The sequence below is a fragment of the Chelonia mydas genome, chromosome 6 (assembly GCF_015237465.2).
Source record: "Chelonia mydas isolate rCheMyd1 chromosome 6, rCheMyd1.pri.v2, whole genome shotgun sequence".
Lineage (NCBI taxonomy): Eukaryota > Metazoa > Chordata > Testudines > Cheloniidae > Chelonia > Chelonia mydas.
The window spans coordinates 103402670-103420924 of NC_051246.2; the positions used below are offsets into that span (position 1 = coordinate 103402670).

General features: G+C 46.7%; 1 protein-coding gene across 2 annotated transcripts in view; it reads left to right on the forward strand.

The window, feature by feature from the left end:
- Positions 1-16564: 16564 nt before the first annotated feature.
- SLC24A4 (solute carrier family 24 member 4) overlaps positions 16565-18255 on the forward strand; it is a 135560-nt gene continuing 133869 nt past the window's right edge. Inside the window, exon 1 of one of the 2 annotated variants that reach the window (XM_007055439.4) lies at positions 16565-17399. In XM_007055439.4, coding sequence (XP_007055501.4) covers positions 17243-17399 — 157 coding nt within the window. In that variant the 5' untranslated portion in view covers positions 16565-17242. The remainder of the gene's footprint in view (positions 17400-18255) is intronic. The other variant, XM_043547988.1, reaches the window with a different exon arrangement.

An 18255-nucleotide genomic window follows, 5' to 3' on the forward strand; every position in this document is an offset into this window, starting at 1 on the left:
ATGCACAAACCACTGAACTATCGCTCTTCCGTGAATGTACTGATGCATCAGTGTAGACCAACCTAGTTGAATGAAGTCCTGTCCACATCTGCCATTTATTCTCCAAGAATATATCATCTCTTATGTAGGGTCTGACTTAATTAATGATGGCTCTTCATATGGGAAATGCTTTTACTTTGTCACACTGGACTGAAGAGAAGGCCTCACATTGTTTCTTGTAATGAAGTAATAAGGATAAATGGATGCTCTGCAGTGGCATGACTAATAAGATTCGTTTTTCATTTCAAGTTACCCTGAAACATCTCTGTATGTTTAATATTGGGTGACTTCCTTTCATATTTAGCTGCCGCCTCACTCCATTGTTTCCATGGTAACACTTTTCAAACTTCGCTTCCTTCTGGGGAAGTGAAATGTAAACAGTCTGTGGCTTGAATATTTCAGCATTTAAATATTTAAATGAAATCAGCAAAAAGAAGGAGAGGTGAGTCAAACAGGCCAGGTAAGTGACACCCACACTCATTCTTACTGCTGCTGCTACAGTAGGCTAGTGGGTAACTCACCGCTATTGCATATCCCTCCTGCTACCTGAAGAAAATACGCAGCTTAGATTAGCCAAACGGAACCTGGATATCCTGGACACTTTTGAAAGCCAGGGGAACATTGTGATTACTCTGCATTGACCAAGGTGAATTTCAGTGATTAGAGTTCGGACGATGCCATGTCAGGTATTTGGCACCCTTGGAAACTTAAAAGAAGCCTTTTAAAAGCCTTCCCCAAACGGTGCAGCTACAATCATTTCCTTCTCCCAATGCACCAACCAGTCTCAACTCCATAACTCTGGGCTCTGCCTTCAATACTTATATTGTAAATTCTTTGGGGCAGGGACTGTCCTTTTGTTCTGTATTTGTACAGCGCCTAGCACAATGGGGTCCTGGTCCATGACTGGAGCTGCTAGATGCTCCACCAGTACAAATAATTAATAGTAATAATCATACCTCCATCTAAGCTCTTGTTCCCACCTGTTCCTCCCTCCACACAGCCCCTTCCTTTCTCCTTAATGATCCCTTTGTCTGCTCCCATGTATGATGTTGTGCCAAACCTCTTTGCGAAGAACAAGTTCCCTTTCCCTGTGCACCAAACTACTGCCTTGCTTCCTCAGATTCCCTCCTCAAATGAACTTCTTTCAGCTTCCTTATCATTGCTAGTCTCTGCTCAGGCCAGATCCTTTCCCTCTCTCTTGTCTGAGTATACTGTGGAGCGAATTAACCTCCTCTTCCCATCCCCTTAACAAAAGAAAGCTCCCAAGAAAATATGAAACAGCACTGTAAAAAATGGCCTGAATTTTGAGAAGAGTTTCCATTCCCTTGACTTCTCTGGTTGCCACTCCCTCTATCTTGATCATTTTAGACAAGTGTGTACGTTGAATTTACACTGTAGCCTAACCAGGGCAGGGACATTTTCTTTCTGCTAGTCCTTACAGAGCCAGGCATTCTAGTGACACTATAAAAATACTATCCATCTTCTTTGGCTGACAGCTACAAATCCTGTTTACTTTAGTGTAATATATTTTCCTGTACAACTTCCTTTCTTTGAAAGGTTAGGGTCAGATTGGAAAAAAATTTGAAAGACCATGACTGACGGGTCAGTGTATACAAAGACTGATTGAGTTCAGCATTATGTCAACAAGTCAACAGGGGGGAGGAATAGCTCAGTGGTTTGAGCTTTGGCCTGCTAAACCCAGGGTTGTGAGCTCAATCCTTGAGGGGGCCATTTAGGGATATGGGCCAAAAATTGGGGATTGGTCCTGCTTTGAGCAGAGGGTTGGACTAGATGACCTCCTGAGGTCCCTTCCAACCCTGATATTCTATGAATCATAGAAATGTAGGTCTGGAAGGGACCTTATGGTTAATTAAGCCACAGTTAAACCCTCAGGAAGTTTACCCAGTCATGGGCAGCATAATATCAGCTAACTGGATTGCTCACAATCATAGTAAATACAATCAGACTTAGTAAGGCCTTTTGGAACGGGGTTTAGTCAGTAACAGGCTCAAGCAAATGTGTAGGTTAAAGGGGAGAGTTGAAGAGAAATAGCTTAAAGGGAAGGCATTCTAGTTACAGAGGGTGCTGCAAATGAAAGATTTACACTGGTTCTACAGGATCATGAGGAGGGGAAAATAACTGTTGGGAGCTGTGACAGGGTGTACCAACCCTGCACTGGTCAGGCAGGGGTTAACCAGCTACTTTGGTCCCAAGAGGCCACACTCCCATGCCATTGCTAGGCATGCGCCCAGCGGAGGGAGCATGTAAAAGAAAGCAGTTTATCTCAGTCTGGCCTGGGCGAGGAGGAGACCAGCTGTGCACTGCAGGCTCCTGCAGAAGAACTACCAAGATTCCAGACTGCTGAGGCTGGGGACCCTGACTGTGCCACAGAGAACCAGTTGTCTGCAGGGAACGAAGGGGACACCGAACCGTTGCCAGCTGAGGAGATGCCCAAGGCAAGTCTAAGAGTAGGAAGCGACCCAGGAGACCTGCCAGGAGACATAGGGACCTGAACCCTCCTCTGGGGGGTGAGTGGTTTCACAGGGGCCTGGGTTGCAACTTGGTGGAGTAATACCCTTCCGTTCCCTGCACCTACACCTAGGTGCTACAGCTGGGGACTATCAGGACTAGGCACTACAGCTGGGGACACTTGCCACTACGCCTAGCTGCCCAGAAGGAAATGGTGGCTCTGTTAGAGTTGCCACCTTTCTAATTGCTGGTAACTGGACCCTCGAGGCCCTGCCCCTGCTCCGGCTTGTCCCTCGAGGACCTGCCCCTGCGCCGCCTCTTCCCCCCAAGGCCCGGCACCCATCACTTGCTCCTCTCCCCTTGTTGCTCACTGGATTGTCTCAAGGAGCCTGCCTGAAAGTAGGAGGCAGACCTGGCTGAGCAGGGGCTGGTATGGGTTAATGACCTGGCACCTCCTTCCCCACGGTAACTGGACTTATGGTTTGGGTGCTATTTAGCCAGCCACCTAGTAACCTTAATATGACACTTAGACACAGAAGCCAAAAAACAGACTGTCTGGGTAAAAGCCAGATGAGTGGCAACCCTAGGCTCTGTGGACACTTGCCACTAGGCCCAGCTGCCCTGAAGGGAAGGGCAGCTCTGTGGGCACTTGCTGCTACTAGACATTGTGACCACAGCAGCATAGCAGAGGGGGTGACCCCTATAGGAACCCCGTCATCCTCCTTGACAGGAGCACACAGAGGAAATTAAGACTGGGGAAGCAGAGAAGCGGATGGAAAAGAAAGGTGGATATAAAGTCAGAGGGGAATGGAGAAGCAAGTCCACAGAGCATTGTAAAAACTGCGCAATCAATAACGAGTAGGATAGGAAGCTAGTGAAGATAACAGAGGGATAGAATTGTTATATTACTGAGGATGTCTGCATGCAGAGAGAGCATTCTGGCTTTGCCATGTTTCTGGATCCCCAGCAATTTAGGCCTCAGTTCAGTAAAGCACTTAAGCACATGCTTAGCTTTAAGCGTGTGTAAGTCCACTCATTTGTTTAAGTGCTTTGCTGACTAAGAGGCCTTACCATATAGGGATTTAGGAAGACTATATAATGGTGTAGTTCTAACCAGATGCTTGCGAGGGGGCTTAAGCACAATCTCCCCACCCAAATATATAGTGGCTGAAGTCTTGTGGGAAGGATGGAGAGAGGAGCTGAGCCTAGTGCTACCCTGAATTTCTCCTCATTCACTCCTGCAGGGAAACACTCAGCTCTTCCTTCACGAGTGATAGTGGGTGGCTGACAGATGACAACCTCACTATACTCATGCAGATTCCCACATCCTCTGCTCCTGTGGCCTCTGTGAATGTCTGCCTCATGCAGTGCTAGGCAGAGGAGGCAGGTGAGGTGGTGGAATAAGTGCAAAGAGAGTCAGCTGTTATCTGCCTTTTCCCTCCCACACTCCCCTCAAATTTTCCATTCCAGTTTTGTGTGGGGCTGTTTATCAGGTTGTAAGTTCTGAGTATCCCCTGCTTCCAACCACTCTGTGGGGTGAGGGAGGATCCCATGTTCAGTGGAGCCCCAGATGTAGGCTCTGCACAAAATCCATAGCAGCTAGCTAAGCATAGGATCTGGGACTGCAATGAGGAGTGCTCCCCAAAGGTATGAATTGGCTTCACTCCACCCCAGATTGTAAAAGAGGGAATTGCAGTAGTTGGGCCTGCAAGAGATTCAGAGCATGACGACTGTCCGGGTAAAGTTTAACGATGTCCATGTTCAACAGATAGTGTTCGAGTCACTTTCTCTTCCCAATGTGTAAGTTCTCATTCAAGGTTGAGTGATTTCAGGCCTTAAGAGCAAAGCAAAGGTCTGAGTTAAGTGGAGTGAGCAAGAGCAGACAGAAAAATAACTTTTCATCAAGGAGGACTTCTGCCTTTGAGACATTCAATAGGACATTCTGGTATAGCCAGGCACTGTCTCGAGGATGGCCAGCCCATCACTTTCCAGCACCTTTCACTAGTGCTGAGAGGGCTGGGGGCATTTGGCAAAGAAGTGATGATCTAGGTTGAAGTTCAACCTTAAAACGTTATAACATAAATGGCTTTTGTCAATAGGCTCCTTTTCATCATCTCATATCAGCATTTGTTTCCTTTACAGTTTTAGAACCCCAAGTATGCTCGGAATTGTTACCTCTGGACAGGCATGATTATTAACAGGACTGAAATCAGGTTCTTGCACAGCAAGCACCAGGAGGCTGCCACCTTACAGCTACTTTCAGCAGTGAGGTAGAAGCCTCCTCTGTCCCTTGTCAGCTCCGTATCCCCTCTGTTGGGTTGTTTATGGTTTATTGAAGGTTCCTCTGCTCTGGTTTTTGCACTGGCATTGTTGACTTTTCTCTGGCACTAGCTCTTGAACTTGAGTGCACTGGCATTGACTCCCAGGTGTGCCAGCCGGAAATGCCAGCTTTCCCTAGGCTGTTGGGTTAGTTGGAGGCCCATATTAAGTGATCGTCCTGTTCCTCAGGGATTCTCAGCTGATGCAACTTCAGCTACACTGGCTCTGCTGTGCTGGCACAGTCTTCATGGCTAAATAATAACTCCTCAGGCTTCTGGCTATTCTCCTGTGCTGCTACTCTTCCTACTCCCCAGGGCTTTTAGCTGGGATTCCTCAGGGAATTAGTCTTACTGTTATGCTTCCTTTTGACTATCAGTGTCAATATTTTCTCCTCAGAAGTGCTGCTTTCATGGATGTCCTCTGAGGCAGCTCCTTAATTCAAAGCCGTTTGGCTGAAATACCAGTTGTGCTGGAGATGAAATACTAGCAGTGAAACTTGGAGGTGATAGGTTGAAGCTAGCATTAGCTGTCTTCTCTAATGAGCCATTTTAGCTTGGGACTTAGCTGACAGAGAGTTAAAATACTATGCTGATAGGCAAAGAGGGTCAGATTTAATATTGCTCTTTTAGTTCAAGGTGACAAGTACTTCTTAAAAAAAATATTCCTGTGTATCTTGCTTTGATTCCCTAATCCCTCTAGTTTTAGATATGTGACTCTTTTTCTGTGTGCATATGTGGGAATTCCTGGATCTCTGCTGGAAAGCACATGTTTGATTTTATATGAGATATTGAACATTTTGAAATATAAAACCCATTTGCGGTACAGACACTGTTCAGAAAATTATGCGGAAAGGCTCCTGTTTCATGGGATGTCTGTACTGTCAAGGCCTGCTAGATTTTAAAAACACAGACCAACAAAGCAGCAATAATTATTTCTTTAAATTAAGATGACAAACTTTAAATGTAGACTTTTCTGGTGCACGCTGTTTCATGAAAAGCTTGATTCTCCACTGCCTTATGCCTTGTATAATGATTTATATTTGTGCAACATGGATGTACCAAATCAGGAGAGGGTCCAAACTAGACCCCTGAATGTGAACACCCTGATCTTTGGCCAAGGCAGAGTTTCAGGATATCAATCAAGATCTGTATCTTAATTATTATAATGTGCTAAAAGCAAAACCCCAGGTACAAACAACTCCAAACTTGCAAGGGTTTGAAACCTGGATCTGTACTTTGCAGAGCCTTCTCTGATACTTTTTATGCAGAACTGAAGCGTGTGTAAGTCAGGGTTCTGATCTGAAAGTTAAATGTTCAAGAACAATTTTGTGCCTGTCCTTTGATCTTGGACTTTGATATAAATGCTAATTGGAAGTGTGTATGTCTAGTGTTTACTGGGAGCCCAGGAGATTAACATAGCCCTAGCTTGGAACTGCTCCATGCCCACCCTGTTTCCCGCCCTGATAACTCTGAGGATTGTTTTGACCATTAGTGGGTTTCTTTTGTGGAAGTGACTCACAAAAGATCTCTTCTCATTTCTTTCTCCTTCTGGTCCTCCCCAAGGGGCCACTCCCTAGGTTTCTATAGTTACTAGGTTTTACCTATAAAGCAGAACTCTTTAATGGACAGCTAAAAATAAAACAACCTGAGTAAAAAAGGAGATATCATACTTGCATGCTGGTAACTAACCATGTGCTTTGACTTGATCCTTGTGATTTTCATAAGACCTGACAGTATTCATGAAAATCCCTCACATGTTGGGTGAAACCAACAGACTTCCAACAATACTTCAATTCTTTGCTTTTTTAAAAACTGAAGCATGTGTAGAATGCACTCATGGCAGCATATGGGTATCATAACCTCATCTTTGTACCCAGATTTACTTTAGTCCCACACAAACCTGCTACTATCTGTCTTAATATTTCAGAGTAGCAGCTGTGTTAGTCTGTATTCGCAAAAAGAAAAGGAGTACTTTTGGCACCTTAGAGACTAACCAATTTATTTGAGCATAAGCTTTCGTGAGCTACAACTGAAGTGAAGCAGCCCCATGGGCAGCACCAGATAGGATCAGAACATGCACCCCTTTGCTTGTCAGTGCAGAGTTTTAGAGAATAATGTGCTGGAGTGTTTTTATCCATCCTGGCGATATGGCCGAAGAGCATGCAATACTGCTTTTGAACATAATGAGTGATTGAGGGAAGGCCAGATCTTTGCAAGATTGTGACATTTTGAAAGAAGTCAGACCACTTTATGCTCAGGATTTGGTGCTGACAGCAATATGGAATGCCTCTAGCCGCTTCAGTCTGCCTGTAAGAGGGTCCAGGTTTCTGACTCATATAGCAATACAGGTAGTACACAGGTTTGATAAACTCTGAACTTTGTCTCAGTGCAAAGACTGTTTGGATCCATAAGTGAGACCTGGATTTCATGCAGGAAGTGGTGAGACATCTTCACTGAAGAATGTCCAGTTTGCTGCAGCTGTTTGAACTCTCCTTGCAGCCTAGGTAGGTGAACTTTTCTACGCTCTCCACTGTACTCGATCCCACCTTCACTGGAGGTACTGATGGGCCAGCTATGAGATTCTGGACCTTGGTTTTCTACCATGAGAGGTTCAACCTCATAGAGTCAGTGATATCTTAGATACCTTGGAGGGTGGAGCTGAAATTCTGACTTCTCCACAAGCAAGACATCAGCATCAGCTTAGTCTTGGTTGTTAAACCCTTCTTGACCAACCCTGATACTGATGTGTGGAGCGGCAAGTAGTAATAGTTTGACAGAATAGTGCTGAGACAAGAATGCATTCCTACCACACATCTGAGGTTATACAGAAATGCAGCAAAAGCAGTGAACCAAAGTGCAGTCTCATGCTAGTAATGGTGTGAAGACTGTGCACCAGTTTTGGAAAACATCTGGAACACCAGCTCCTTACAGTAAAAGCCAAAGAGCTGACCTGATGACCAAATCAAAAGTTGCTTTGTCAATATATGCCACATGAAGTGGGGAGTTAAATTCTCAGTGCAGCTCAGTCAGAAGCCAGAAGGTGAGAACAGCGTTTGTGGTTGACCATCCAGCTGTGAAACCTGACTGCTGTGGACAATCTCTATTAAGGAACACTACATTCTACCAAGCAGAACTTGAGCAAAGACCTTTTCAGAGACCAATAACAATGAGATAGGCCTGTAGTTGCCACACTTGGTGAAAGATCTTTTGCCCTTGTACTGGGACACTAGGATGCTGTCTTTTCATTCTTCTGGTACTTTGCCTGATACCCACACTTTTAAGAACAGTTGATGCAGGCCAATGCTCATTGGTTCCAAGGTACCTTTGAGCAGCTTGGGTGGAATACCATCAGGTCAAGCAGCACATCTACTCTAACTCTTTGATGGCCTTTTGTACTTCCTCAAGTGAACGAGGATCAGTGTTTGTCCCTGGATCTGCAGCTGTGTGGTTTGCCAGGTCACATAGTTCTCGATGTCATCAGCAGGTCCGTGGTTCAACACGCTTTCCTAATGTGTTTTCCATCAGTCCAGGAACTCATCCGTCAATGAGCAGGGACAGCTGTCCTGTTTCATAATGAAGCTGTTAGAAAGCTGTTTATGGCTTCTGGCTCTCTGCTTTCCTGGCCAGGGAGTGACATAGATATCACGGTCACATTTTGCCATGGCCATAAAATGTCTTTCAGCCATTTACATTCTTGAACATCTCCCTTCTTGCATACGCCTGCTTTTTTTGCTAATATGTCAAAGGCCTCTTCAGAAAGCCAAGGTTTCTTGTGCAGCTGTCTGAAGCTGATTGTTACAGCAGTGAACAGTAATATAACACGTAGAGCACTTGAGGCGATCTCCACATTGTCTGAGAGAGTACTGACTATATGTATGTGATCATTGAGGGCCTGTGTGTATTTCATGGATTCAACAGGATCCTCAGAAAGACTCTGGAACATTTGCACTGTTGGTGGATGTCTGGCTTGCGAAGAGTTGGAAGATGCAGTGAGAGCTTAGTGACAATTAGTCTATGGTCTGAGTTTGCTGATGCTTCTGGTGAGATTTCACTATGGAGTGATTTCTGATGAGAATGTGGTCAGTTTCCTTCATGGCACATCCAATGATTTGAAATCCAGGTCCAGCTATGGTTGTTAAGGCATCTAAACCAGGGGTCCATAACAGACAAGTACTTGGCAGTACACAATATCAGAAGCCAAGTGGTGATGTCATTTGGGGAACCTGAACCAAAGGGACCTATCACAGTTTTGTACCCAGTTCGATCGCAGCCAGTTACAGCACTGAAATCTCCAAGTACTAGTAAAAAGAAAAGGAGTACTTGTGGCACCTTAGAGACTAACTAATTTATTTGAGCATAAGATTTCGTGAGCTACAGCTCACCTCATCTAATGCATAAAAGTGGAAAATGCAGTGAGGATGTTTTTATACACACAGACCATGAAAAAATGGGTGTTTATCACTTCAAAAGGTTTTCTCCCCCCACCCCACTCACCTGCTGGTAATAGCTTATCTAAAGTGATCACTGTCCTTACAATGCGTATGATAATCAAGGTGGGCCATTTCCAGCACAAATCCAGGGTTTAACAAGAACGTCTGAGGAATGGGGGGGGCGGTGAGGGGGTAGGAAAAAACAAGGGGAAATAGGTTACCTTGCATAATGACTTAGCCACTCCCAGTCTCTAATCAAGCCTAAGTTAATTGTATCCAATTTGCAAATAAATTCCAATTCAGCAGTCTCTCGCTGGACTCTGGTTTTGAAGTTTTTCTGTTGTGATATCGCAACTTTCATGTCTGTAATCGCGTGACCAGAGAGACTGAAGTGTTCTCCGACTGGTTTATGAATATTATAATTCTTGACATCTGATTTGTGTCCATTTATTCTTTTACGTAGAGACTGTCCAGTTTGACCAATGTACATGGCAGAGGGGCATTGCTTGCACCTGATGGCATATATCACATTGGTAGATGTGCAGGTGAACGAGCCTCTGATAGTGTGGCTGACGTTATTAGGCCCTGTGATGGTGTCCCCTGAATAGATATGTGGGCACAGTTGGCAATGGGCTTTGTTGCAAGGATAGGTTCCTGGGTTAGTGGTTCTGTTGTGTGGTATGTAGTTGCTGGTGAGTATTTGCTTCAGGTTGGGGGGCTGTCTGTAGGCAAGGACTGGCCTGTCTCCCAAGATTTGTGAGAGGGATGGGTCGTCCTTCAGGATAGGTTGTAGATCCTTGATAATGCGCTGGAGAGGTTTTAGTTGGAGGCTGAAGGTGACGGCTAGTGGCGTTCTGTTATTTTCTTTGTTGGGCCTGTCCTGTAGTAGGTGACTTCTGGGTACTCTTCTGGCTCTGTCAATCTGTTTCAAACTGGATACTCTCATAAAAAACCAACCTTCCACACAAACTTCCTCGTGGCTGGACTTTACTAAAACTAGACAAGCCATTTACAACACACACTTTGCTTCTCTACAAAAGAAAAAGGACACTAAACTTTCAAAACTACATGCCACAAGGGGCCACAGCAATGGTTCCCTCAACCCACCCAGCAATACTGTTAATCTATCCAACTATACTCTTAGCCCAGCAGAAGAAGCTGTCCTATCTCGGGGCCTCTCCTTCTGCCCCTCCACTCCCACAAACATGATACAGTTCTGTGGTGACCTAGAATCCTATTTTCAATGTCTCCGACTCAAGGAATATTTCCAGCACTCCTCTGAACAACATACTAATCCACAGAGACCTTCCTACCAACACTACAAAAAGAAGGATTCCAGGTGGACTCCTCCTGAAGGCCGAGACAGCAGACTGGACTTCTACATAGAGTGCTTCCGCCGACATGCACGGACTGAAATTGTGGAAAAGCAGCATCACTTGCCCCACAACCTCAGCCGTGCAGAACACAATGCCATCCACAGCCTCAGAAACAACTCTGACATCATAATCAAAAAGGCTGACAAAGGAGGTGCTGTTGTCATCATGAATAGGTCGGAATATGAACAAGAGGCTACTCAGCAGCTCTCCAACACCACTTTCTACAAGCCATTACCCTCTGATCCCACTGAGGGTTACCAAAAGAAACTACAGAATTTGCTCAAGAAACTCCCTGAAAAAGCACAAGATCAAATCCGCACAGACACACCCCTGGAACCCTGACCTGGGATATTCTATCTACTACCCAAGATCCATAAACCTGGAAATCCTGGGCGCCCCATAATCTCAGGCATTGGCACCCTGACAGCAGGATTGTCTCGCTATGTAGACTCCCTCCTCAGGCCCTACGCTACCAGCACTCCCAGCTATCTTCGAGACAACACTGACTTCCTAAGGAAACTACAATCCATCGGTGATCTTCCTGAAAACACCATCCTGGCCACTATGGATGTAGAAGCCCTCTACACCAACTTTCCACACAAAGATGGACTACAAGCTGTCAGGAACACTATCCCCGATAATGTCACGGCAAACCTGGTGGCTGAACTTTGTGACTTTGTCCTCACCCATAACTATTTCACATTTGGAGACAATGTATACCTTCAAATCAGCGGCACTGTTATGGGTACCCGCATGGCCCCACAGTATGCCAACATTTTTATGGCTGACTTAGAACAACGCTTCCTCAGCTCTCGTCCCCTAATACCCCTATTCTACTTGTGCTATATTGATGACATCTTCATTATCTGGACCCATGGAAAAGAAGCCCTTGAGGAATTCCACCATGATTTCAACAATTTCCATCCCACCATCAACCTCAGCCTGGACCAGTCCACACAAGAGATCCACCTCCTGGACACTACAGTGCTAATAAGCGATGGTCACATAAACACCACCCTATACCGGAAACCTACTGACCGATATTCCTACCTACATGCCTCCAGCTTTCACCCAGACCACACCACACGGTCCATTGTTTACAGCCAAGCTCTACGATACAACCGCATTTGCTCCAACCCCTCAGACAGAGACAAACACCTACAAGATCTCTATCAAGCATTCTTACAACTACACTACCCACCTGCTGAAGTGAAGAAACAGACTGACAGAGCCAGAAGAGTACCCAGAAGTCACCTACTACAGGACAGGCCCAACAAAGAAAATAACAGAACGACACTAGCCGTCACCTTCAGCCCCCAACTAAAACCTCTCCAACACATTATCAAGGATCTACAACCTATCCTGAAGGACAATCCATCACTCTCACAGATCTTGGGAGACAGGCCAGTCCTTGCCTACAGACAGCCCCCCAACCTGAAGCAAATACTCACCAGCAACTACATACCACACAACAGAACCACTAACCCAGGAACCTATCCTTGCAACAAAGCCCATTGCCAACTGTGCCCACATATCTATTCAGGGGACACCATCACAGGGCCTAATAACGTCAGCCACACTATCAGAGGCTCGTTCACCTGCACATCTACCAATGTGATATATGCCATCATGTGCAAGCAATGCCCCTCTGCCATGTACATTGGTCAAACTGGACAGTCTCTACGTAAAAGAATAAATGGACACAAATCAGATGTCAAGAATTATAACATTCATAAACCAGTCGGAGAACACTTCAATCTCTCTGGTCACGCGATTACAGACATGAAAGTTGCGATATTACAACAAAAAAACTTTATAACCAGACTCCAGCGAGAGACTGTTGAATTGGAATTTATTTGCAAATTGGATACAATTAACTTAGGCTTGAATAGAGACTGGGAGTGGCTAAGTCATTATGCAAGGTAACCTATTTCCCCTTGTTTTTTCCTACCCCCTTCCCCACCCCCCCATTCCTCAGACGTTCTTGTTAAACCCTGGATTTGTGCTGGAAATGGCCCACCTTGATTATCATACACATTATAAGGACAGTGATCACTTTAGATAAGCTATTACCAGCAGGAGAGTGGGGTGGGGGGAGAAAACCTTTTGAAGTGATAAACACCCATTTTTTCATGATCTGTGTGTATAAAAATATCCTCACTGCATTTTCCACTTTTATGCATCAGATGAAGTGAGCTGTAGCTCACGAAAGCTTATGCTCAAATAAATTGGTTAGTCTCTAAGGTGCCACAAGTACTCCTTTTCTTTTTGCGAATACAGACTAACACAGCTGCTACTCTGAAACAAGTACTAGTAGTGTGCCATATGGTAGAGCTGACTCGATTTTTTGCTGCTAGCTGGGGGTAGAATGTGTCCTTTCCCCCCAGGTGATGTGTCTTCTGTTGGCATGTGGGGCAAGATGACAGATAAGTGTCCATGAAATAACAAGTTAAAAATTACTTAGACAAGTTAGATGTCTTCAAATTGACAGGGCCTGATGAAATACTTCCTAGAATACTTAAGGAAGTAGCTGAAGAGATCTCTGAGCCATTAGCGATTATCTTTGAAACTTGTGGAGGACAGAAGAGATCCCAGAGGACTGGAAAAGGGCAAAAGTACCTAGCTGTAAAAAGGGGGATAAGAACAATGCAAGGAACTATAGACCAGATAACTTAACTTAACTTTGGTACCTGGAAAGATAATGGAGCAAATAATCAAACAATCAATTTGTAAGCACCTAGAAGATAATAAAGTGATAAATAAAGTCAATATGGATTTGTCAAGAACAAATCATGCCAAACCAACCTAGTATCCTTCTTTGACAGGGTAACAAGCCTTGTGGATATGGGGGAAGCAGTAGATGTGTTACATCTTGAGTTTAGTGAGGCTTCTGATACTGTCTCACCTAACCTTCTTGTAAGCAAACTTGGGAAACAATAGCCTAGACGAACTTACTAGAAGTTGGGTAAACAATTGGTTGGAAAAGCTTACTTCGAGGGTAGTTATCAATGGTTCACTGTCATGCTGGAAAGGCATATAAAGTGGGGTCCTACAGGGATCTGTCCTGGGTCTGGATCTATTCAATGTCTTCATAAATGATTTAGATAATGGCACAAGAGAGTACACTTATAAAGTTTGTGGATGATACCAAGCTAGGAGAGGTTGCACACGTTGGAGGACAGGATTAGAATTCAAAATGACCTTGACAAACTGGAAGAATGGTCTGAAATAAATAGGATGAAATTCAATAAGGACAAATGCAAAGTACTACACTTAGGAAGGAATCATTAACTGCACAAATGCAAAATGGGAAATGTCTGGCTAAGAAGAAGTACTGCAGAAAAGGATCTGGGAGTTATAGTGGATCACAAACTAAATGAATCAACAATGTAATACTGTCTCAAAAAAAAGTGAACATTATTCTGAGATTTATTAACAGGAGTGTTGTAAGCAAGACACGAGAAGTAATTCTTCCGCTCTACGGAGCACTGATAAAGCCTCAACTGAAATACTGGCCAGTTCTGGCCACCACACTGTCATAAAGATGTGAACAAACTGCAGAAAGTCCAGAGGAGAGCATAAAAATGATTAAAGGTGTTTAGAAAACATGGCCTATAGGGAAAGATTGAAAAATATTAGCTTTGTTTAGTCTCGTGAAGAGAAGACTGAGAAGGGGACATTATAGTCTTCAGGTATGTAAAAGCAGGAGAGTGAGAAATTGTTCTTCTTAATCACTGAGGACAGGACAAGAAGTAGTGGGCTTAAATTGCAGCAAGGGATATATAGGTAAGACATTAGGAAAAACTTCCTAACTGTAAGGGTAGTTAAGCACCAGAACACATTACCTAAAGCAGAGGTTTTCAAACTGGCTTAGACCTGCCGAAGCCTGAGCCCCAGCCCCATCACTCAGGTCCAAAGCCGAAGCCTGTGCCCCACCACCTAGGACTGAAGCTGAAGCCCAACTGGGTGACAGGGCTCAGGTTACAGGCCCCTTACCTGGGGCTGAAGCCCTTGGGCTACGGCTCTGACCCCTCCCCCCCGCCCAAAGTGATGGGGCTCAGGCTTTGGCCCCCCCATCTGGGGCAGCAGGGCTCAGGCGGGCTCAGGCTTCGGTCCCCCCTACTGGGGTCATGTTATAATTTTTGTTGTCAGAAGAGGGTCATGGTGCAATGAAGTTTGAGAACCCCTGAAGAGGTTGTGGAATCTGCATCAGTGGAGGTTTTTAAGAGCAGGTTAGACAAACACCTGTCAGGGATTATGTGGATAATACTTAGTCCTTCCTCAGTGCAGGGGACTGGACTTGATGACCTAACATGGTCCCTTCCAGTGCTACATTTCTATGATTCTATGATAGTGTTGAATCCAAGCATAGAGTACACATGAAGAGATTTGGTTCCATGTAGTTAGACTGTGCTAGAGGTTGTCTGATAACAAGTAAGTGCTGCACCTTAAGTTTGTTGTGGATCTCCAGAGTGGACGAAGGTTCCTCCTGCCACAGTGTCGCAATTGCTTTGTGGCTCTGTGATGCCAGAGATTATGCTCTCATAATGGGTGAGTTCTTTGACAAGAGCGGTCTTGTAACCACTGCCTTTCAGTGTTAGCATGTTCCATGTAGCAACACAACGCCCTTCAAAGGGCTGGTTTGGACTTCCAGGACTTCCTGGACGTTGGGATAATGGGGGCTGCACTTTCTCTAAGTGGGATTTGGATCATGCCTGCCTTACATCTGCAGAACACACCCCTACTCCTGGAGTTGTTAATAGCAGGGGCTTTAACCCTGGTGCTGTTGTCATGGTCTGTGGTGGCTTTTTTCTCTTTTGTTTCATTGTGGCTCCTTGGGATTGGGGGAGACATATCTGAGTTGTTGTATTTCTATAAACTTGAAAATAACTATTATGCATAGAAAATAATTACAAATCCTTTTAGAAGGTTTCATGTTGTTAGTTGAAATTGGGTGTAAAAGATTTTAAGAAGAGAAGAATTCCATTTTGGAACAGTCTAGGAATAATGCCTGTTTTATAAAATGGTTTATTCAGTTCAGTTTGCTGTTCCAAATATGTTCTCATGCCCTGTGGATGGCAAATCACTTACAGTAATAAGAAGAAAAATGTAAAATGCCTGGTCCAAAAAGAAATGCATCTGAATTTTTAAACTGGGATTTTCAAAGGATCTTAAGCAAGACAGGCACCCAACTCCCACTGAATTTCCCTGTGCCTGTGGGAACCACTGTAATGCAAATAATAGCCTTAATCTGGTTTTCATTATGTAGAATAATCTGATCCCTTTCCCTGTATAGCATCATTCACTGGAAGATCTCAAAGCACTTGCTACACATTAAGCCCTGTGTGAATGAATGAAGCCCTGTGTGACACCTGTCTTACTCATGGGGAAACTATGGTAGGAAATCAAAACTGCCCATCTCAGAGCAATCGTAGGGCTGGCAGAGAGCCTGATTGTGAGACCTGTTCTTAGAGAGAACAGGAAATAATATCCCTGGGGCTGGGTAAGCGACGTCCCTAAGTGCTAGAGATAGGCCAGATGCCGCTCGTTCCCCCCCGCCAGCCAGGGAGCGTTTGGACCCCGCGCGGAGCCTACATTGTGGCTTGCTCCCAGCTCTGAGGACGGCCTGCCTTTCACCCTAACCCCTGCCCCGGCTGCAGCACGCGCTTGGCGAGGGCAAGTCGCTCCCTGGCCGAGCCTGGGAGGCGTGAGAGAGGCTGGCTCCGCAGCGGCACGTGCTCCTGCCTGCTCCCCGGGGCCTCCAGTCCCCGCGCGCCCGGCGATGCCAAGTGCTAACCTGCGAGTGGATAATTCCTGCGCCATTTAGGGGACCGGATTAATTTGGCCAGTTAATCCCCCGGCGCGGAGGGGGAGCGGGGAGGGCAGAGCGAAGGCGGGAGGGGCCGAGGGAGGCCAGGGCTCCGGCACATGCGCCTTGCCCAAGGGGCTCGAGGAGCGGCGAGAAAGTTGCCGGGGAGAGCAGCCGGGGAGGGACGGGCGCGGTTGTCACCCCGGAGCTCCCGGCGGGAAGCGGCTCTGCTGGCTCAGCCCCGAGCTGGAGCCGGAGCGCCGAGCCTGCGCCCCGCCTCACGCCGGCCAGGACCCCGCGACCCTCCCGCAGCGCCGGCCGGAGGATGAACTTTAGCCGGAGCTGGAGGATGCTGCGCGGGCTGCCCGCGGGAGCCGAGCGGCTGCACTGAGCTCGCCACCCGGCGCCACTCGCACCTGCCGGTGAGAGGAGTATCTGCGGGGCCGGGAGTCCGGGCGCTACCGCTTCCCCCCGCCCCCGCCACTGCCCAGCCATGGGGGGCGCGGGGCTCCGGGCTCAGCCCTCGCTTTGACAGCTCGAGAGACCCCGGCTGCGGGCTGCACCCGCCTGCGTCTCGGCCCCGCTCCTGGCACGCCTCCCACCTGCGCCTCTCCCCCGGCCCTGGCACGGCTGCCCGGAGCTCTCCCGCTGCCCGCTCGGCAGCGCCCGGAGCTGGCTTCCCTGTGCGTTCAGCCCGCTGGGGATGAAGCCCTCCGCAGGGGGGGCTGCTAAGTGAACCCCACTTGTCTCCTGGGGCTTCCTCGCCCTCTGCCCGCCCGCGTCCTCCCTCCGCTGGCTCCGATGGGGCTGGAAGTGCAGCCCCTCGCCGCCCCCCACACCATGCTCTTCAAGCTGAGGAAAGTTCGCAAGAGGCGAGAGATGCTGCTGCCGCAACTGGGCTTCATCTGCGCCATCCTCTTCTTCGTGTGGTGCATGTCCAGCCTGCTCTCCAAGCTAGGTAGGTGGCCGCGGGGGGTGAGCAGAGTGCAAGCCACTGGACAGCCAGGGATCTCGGGCTGGCTTGGGGCAGTGCCTGGCTGTGCACCGGGCCGGGGGGTGGGGGAGAGGGGCTCGCTGTTTGCACGCTACCTCTGCCAGGCTAGCTCATTGTCAGGGGGCAAAGTAGCTCCTGGCTTGTGTATCTTTCTTAACTCCGGCAATAAACATGTTTGTAAAGCAGGTCAGGAAGGATGGGCTGGCTGGGTCCTGGGCTTCTGGTGAGGAGGAGGCACTAAGCTGTTTGGCTTTGGCCATAGCATGGAGGCAGCTGGCTTGATTGCCCCCAGACCTGTCCGACAGTAAAAAGTGACAGCTCTGCCCCGCAAGTGAGTGAGTTTGCCTAGATAATGATACTTAATGCCCAGTGTGATTAAAGCAGAGCCGTGCTCAGATAATCACACCTTTTAGCTAGCTGCGTTCTGGGTAGGAGCATTTCACAGTTCATGACTTGGCTCCCTTTTACTGAACAACTTCACTTGCAGTTAAGGAGAGGGTGAGAGGACTGGCTTCTCCTCACAAATCGTGGTATGTAACAATACCTTGCCTTTCTCTAGCGCCTTTCATCCAAGGATCCCCAAGCACTATACAAATTTAAACGCATCCCTCTGAAGGGCAAAAATATTAAACACATTTTACAGGTGAGGAAACCCAGCCACAGGAATTACATGCATTGCTCAAAGTCATACGGTACTTTAGTTCCTGAGCCTGAAGTAGAACCCAGGAATCGTGACTTCCATTTGTTTCTCTAGCCACTTGACCACTTACAGAATTTTAAAAAGATCAAGATACAGTATTGCATATCTGGATATAATCTA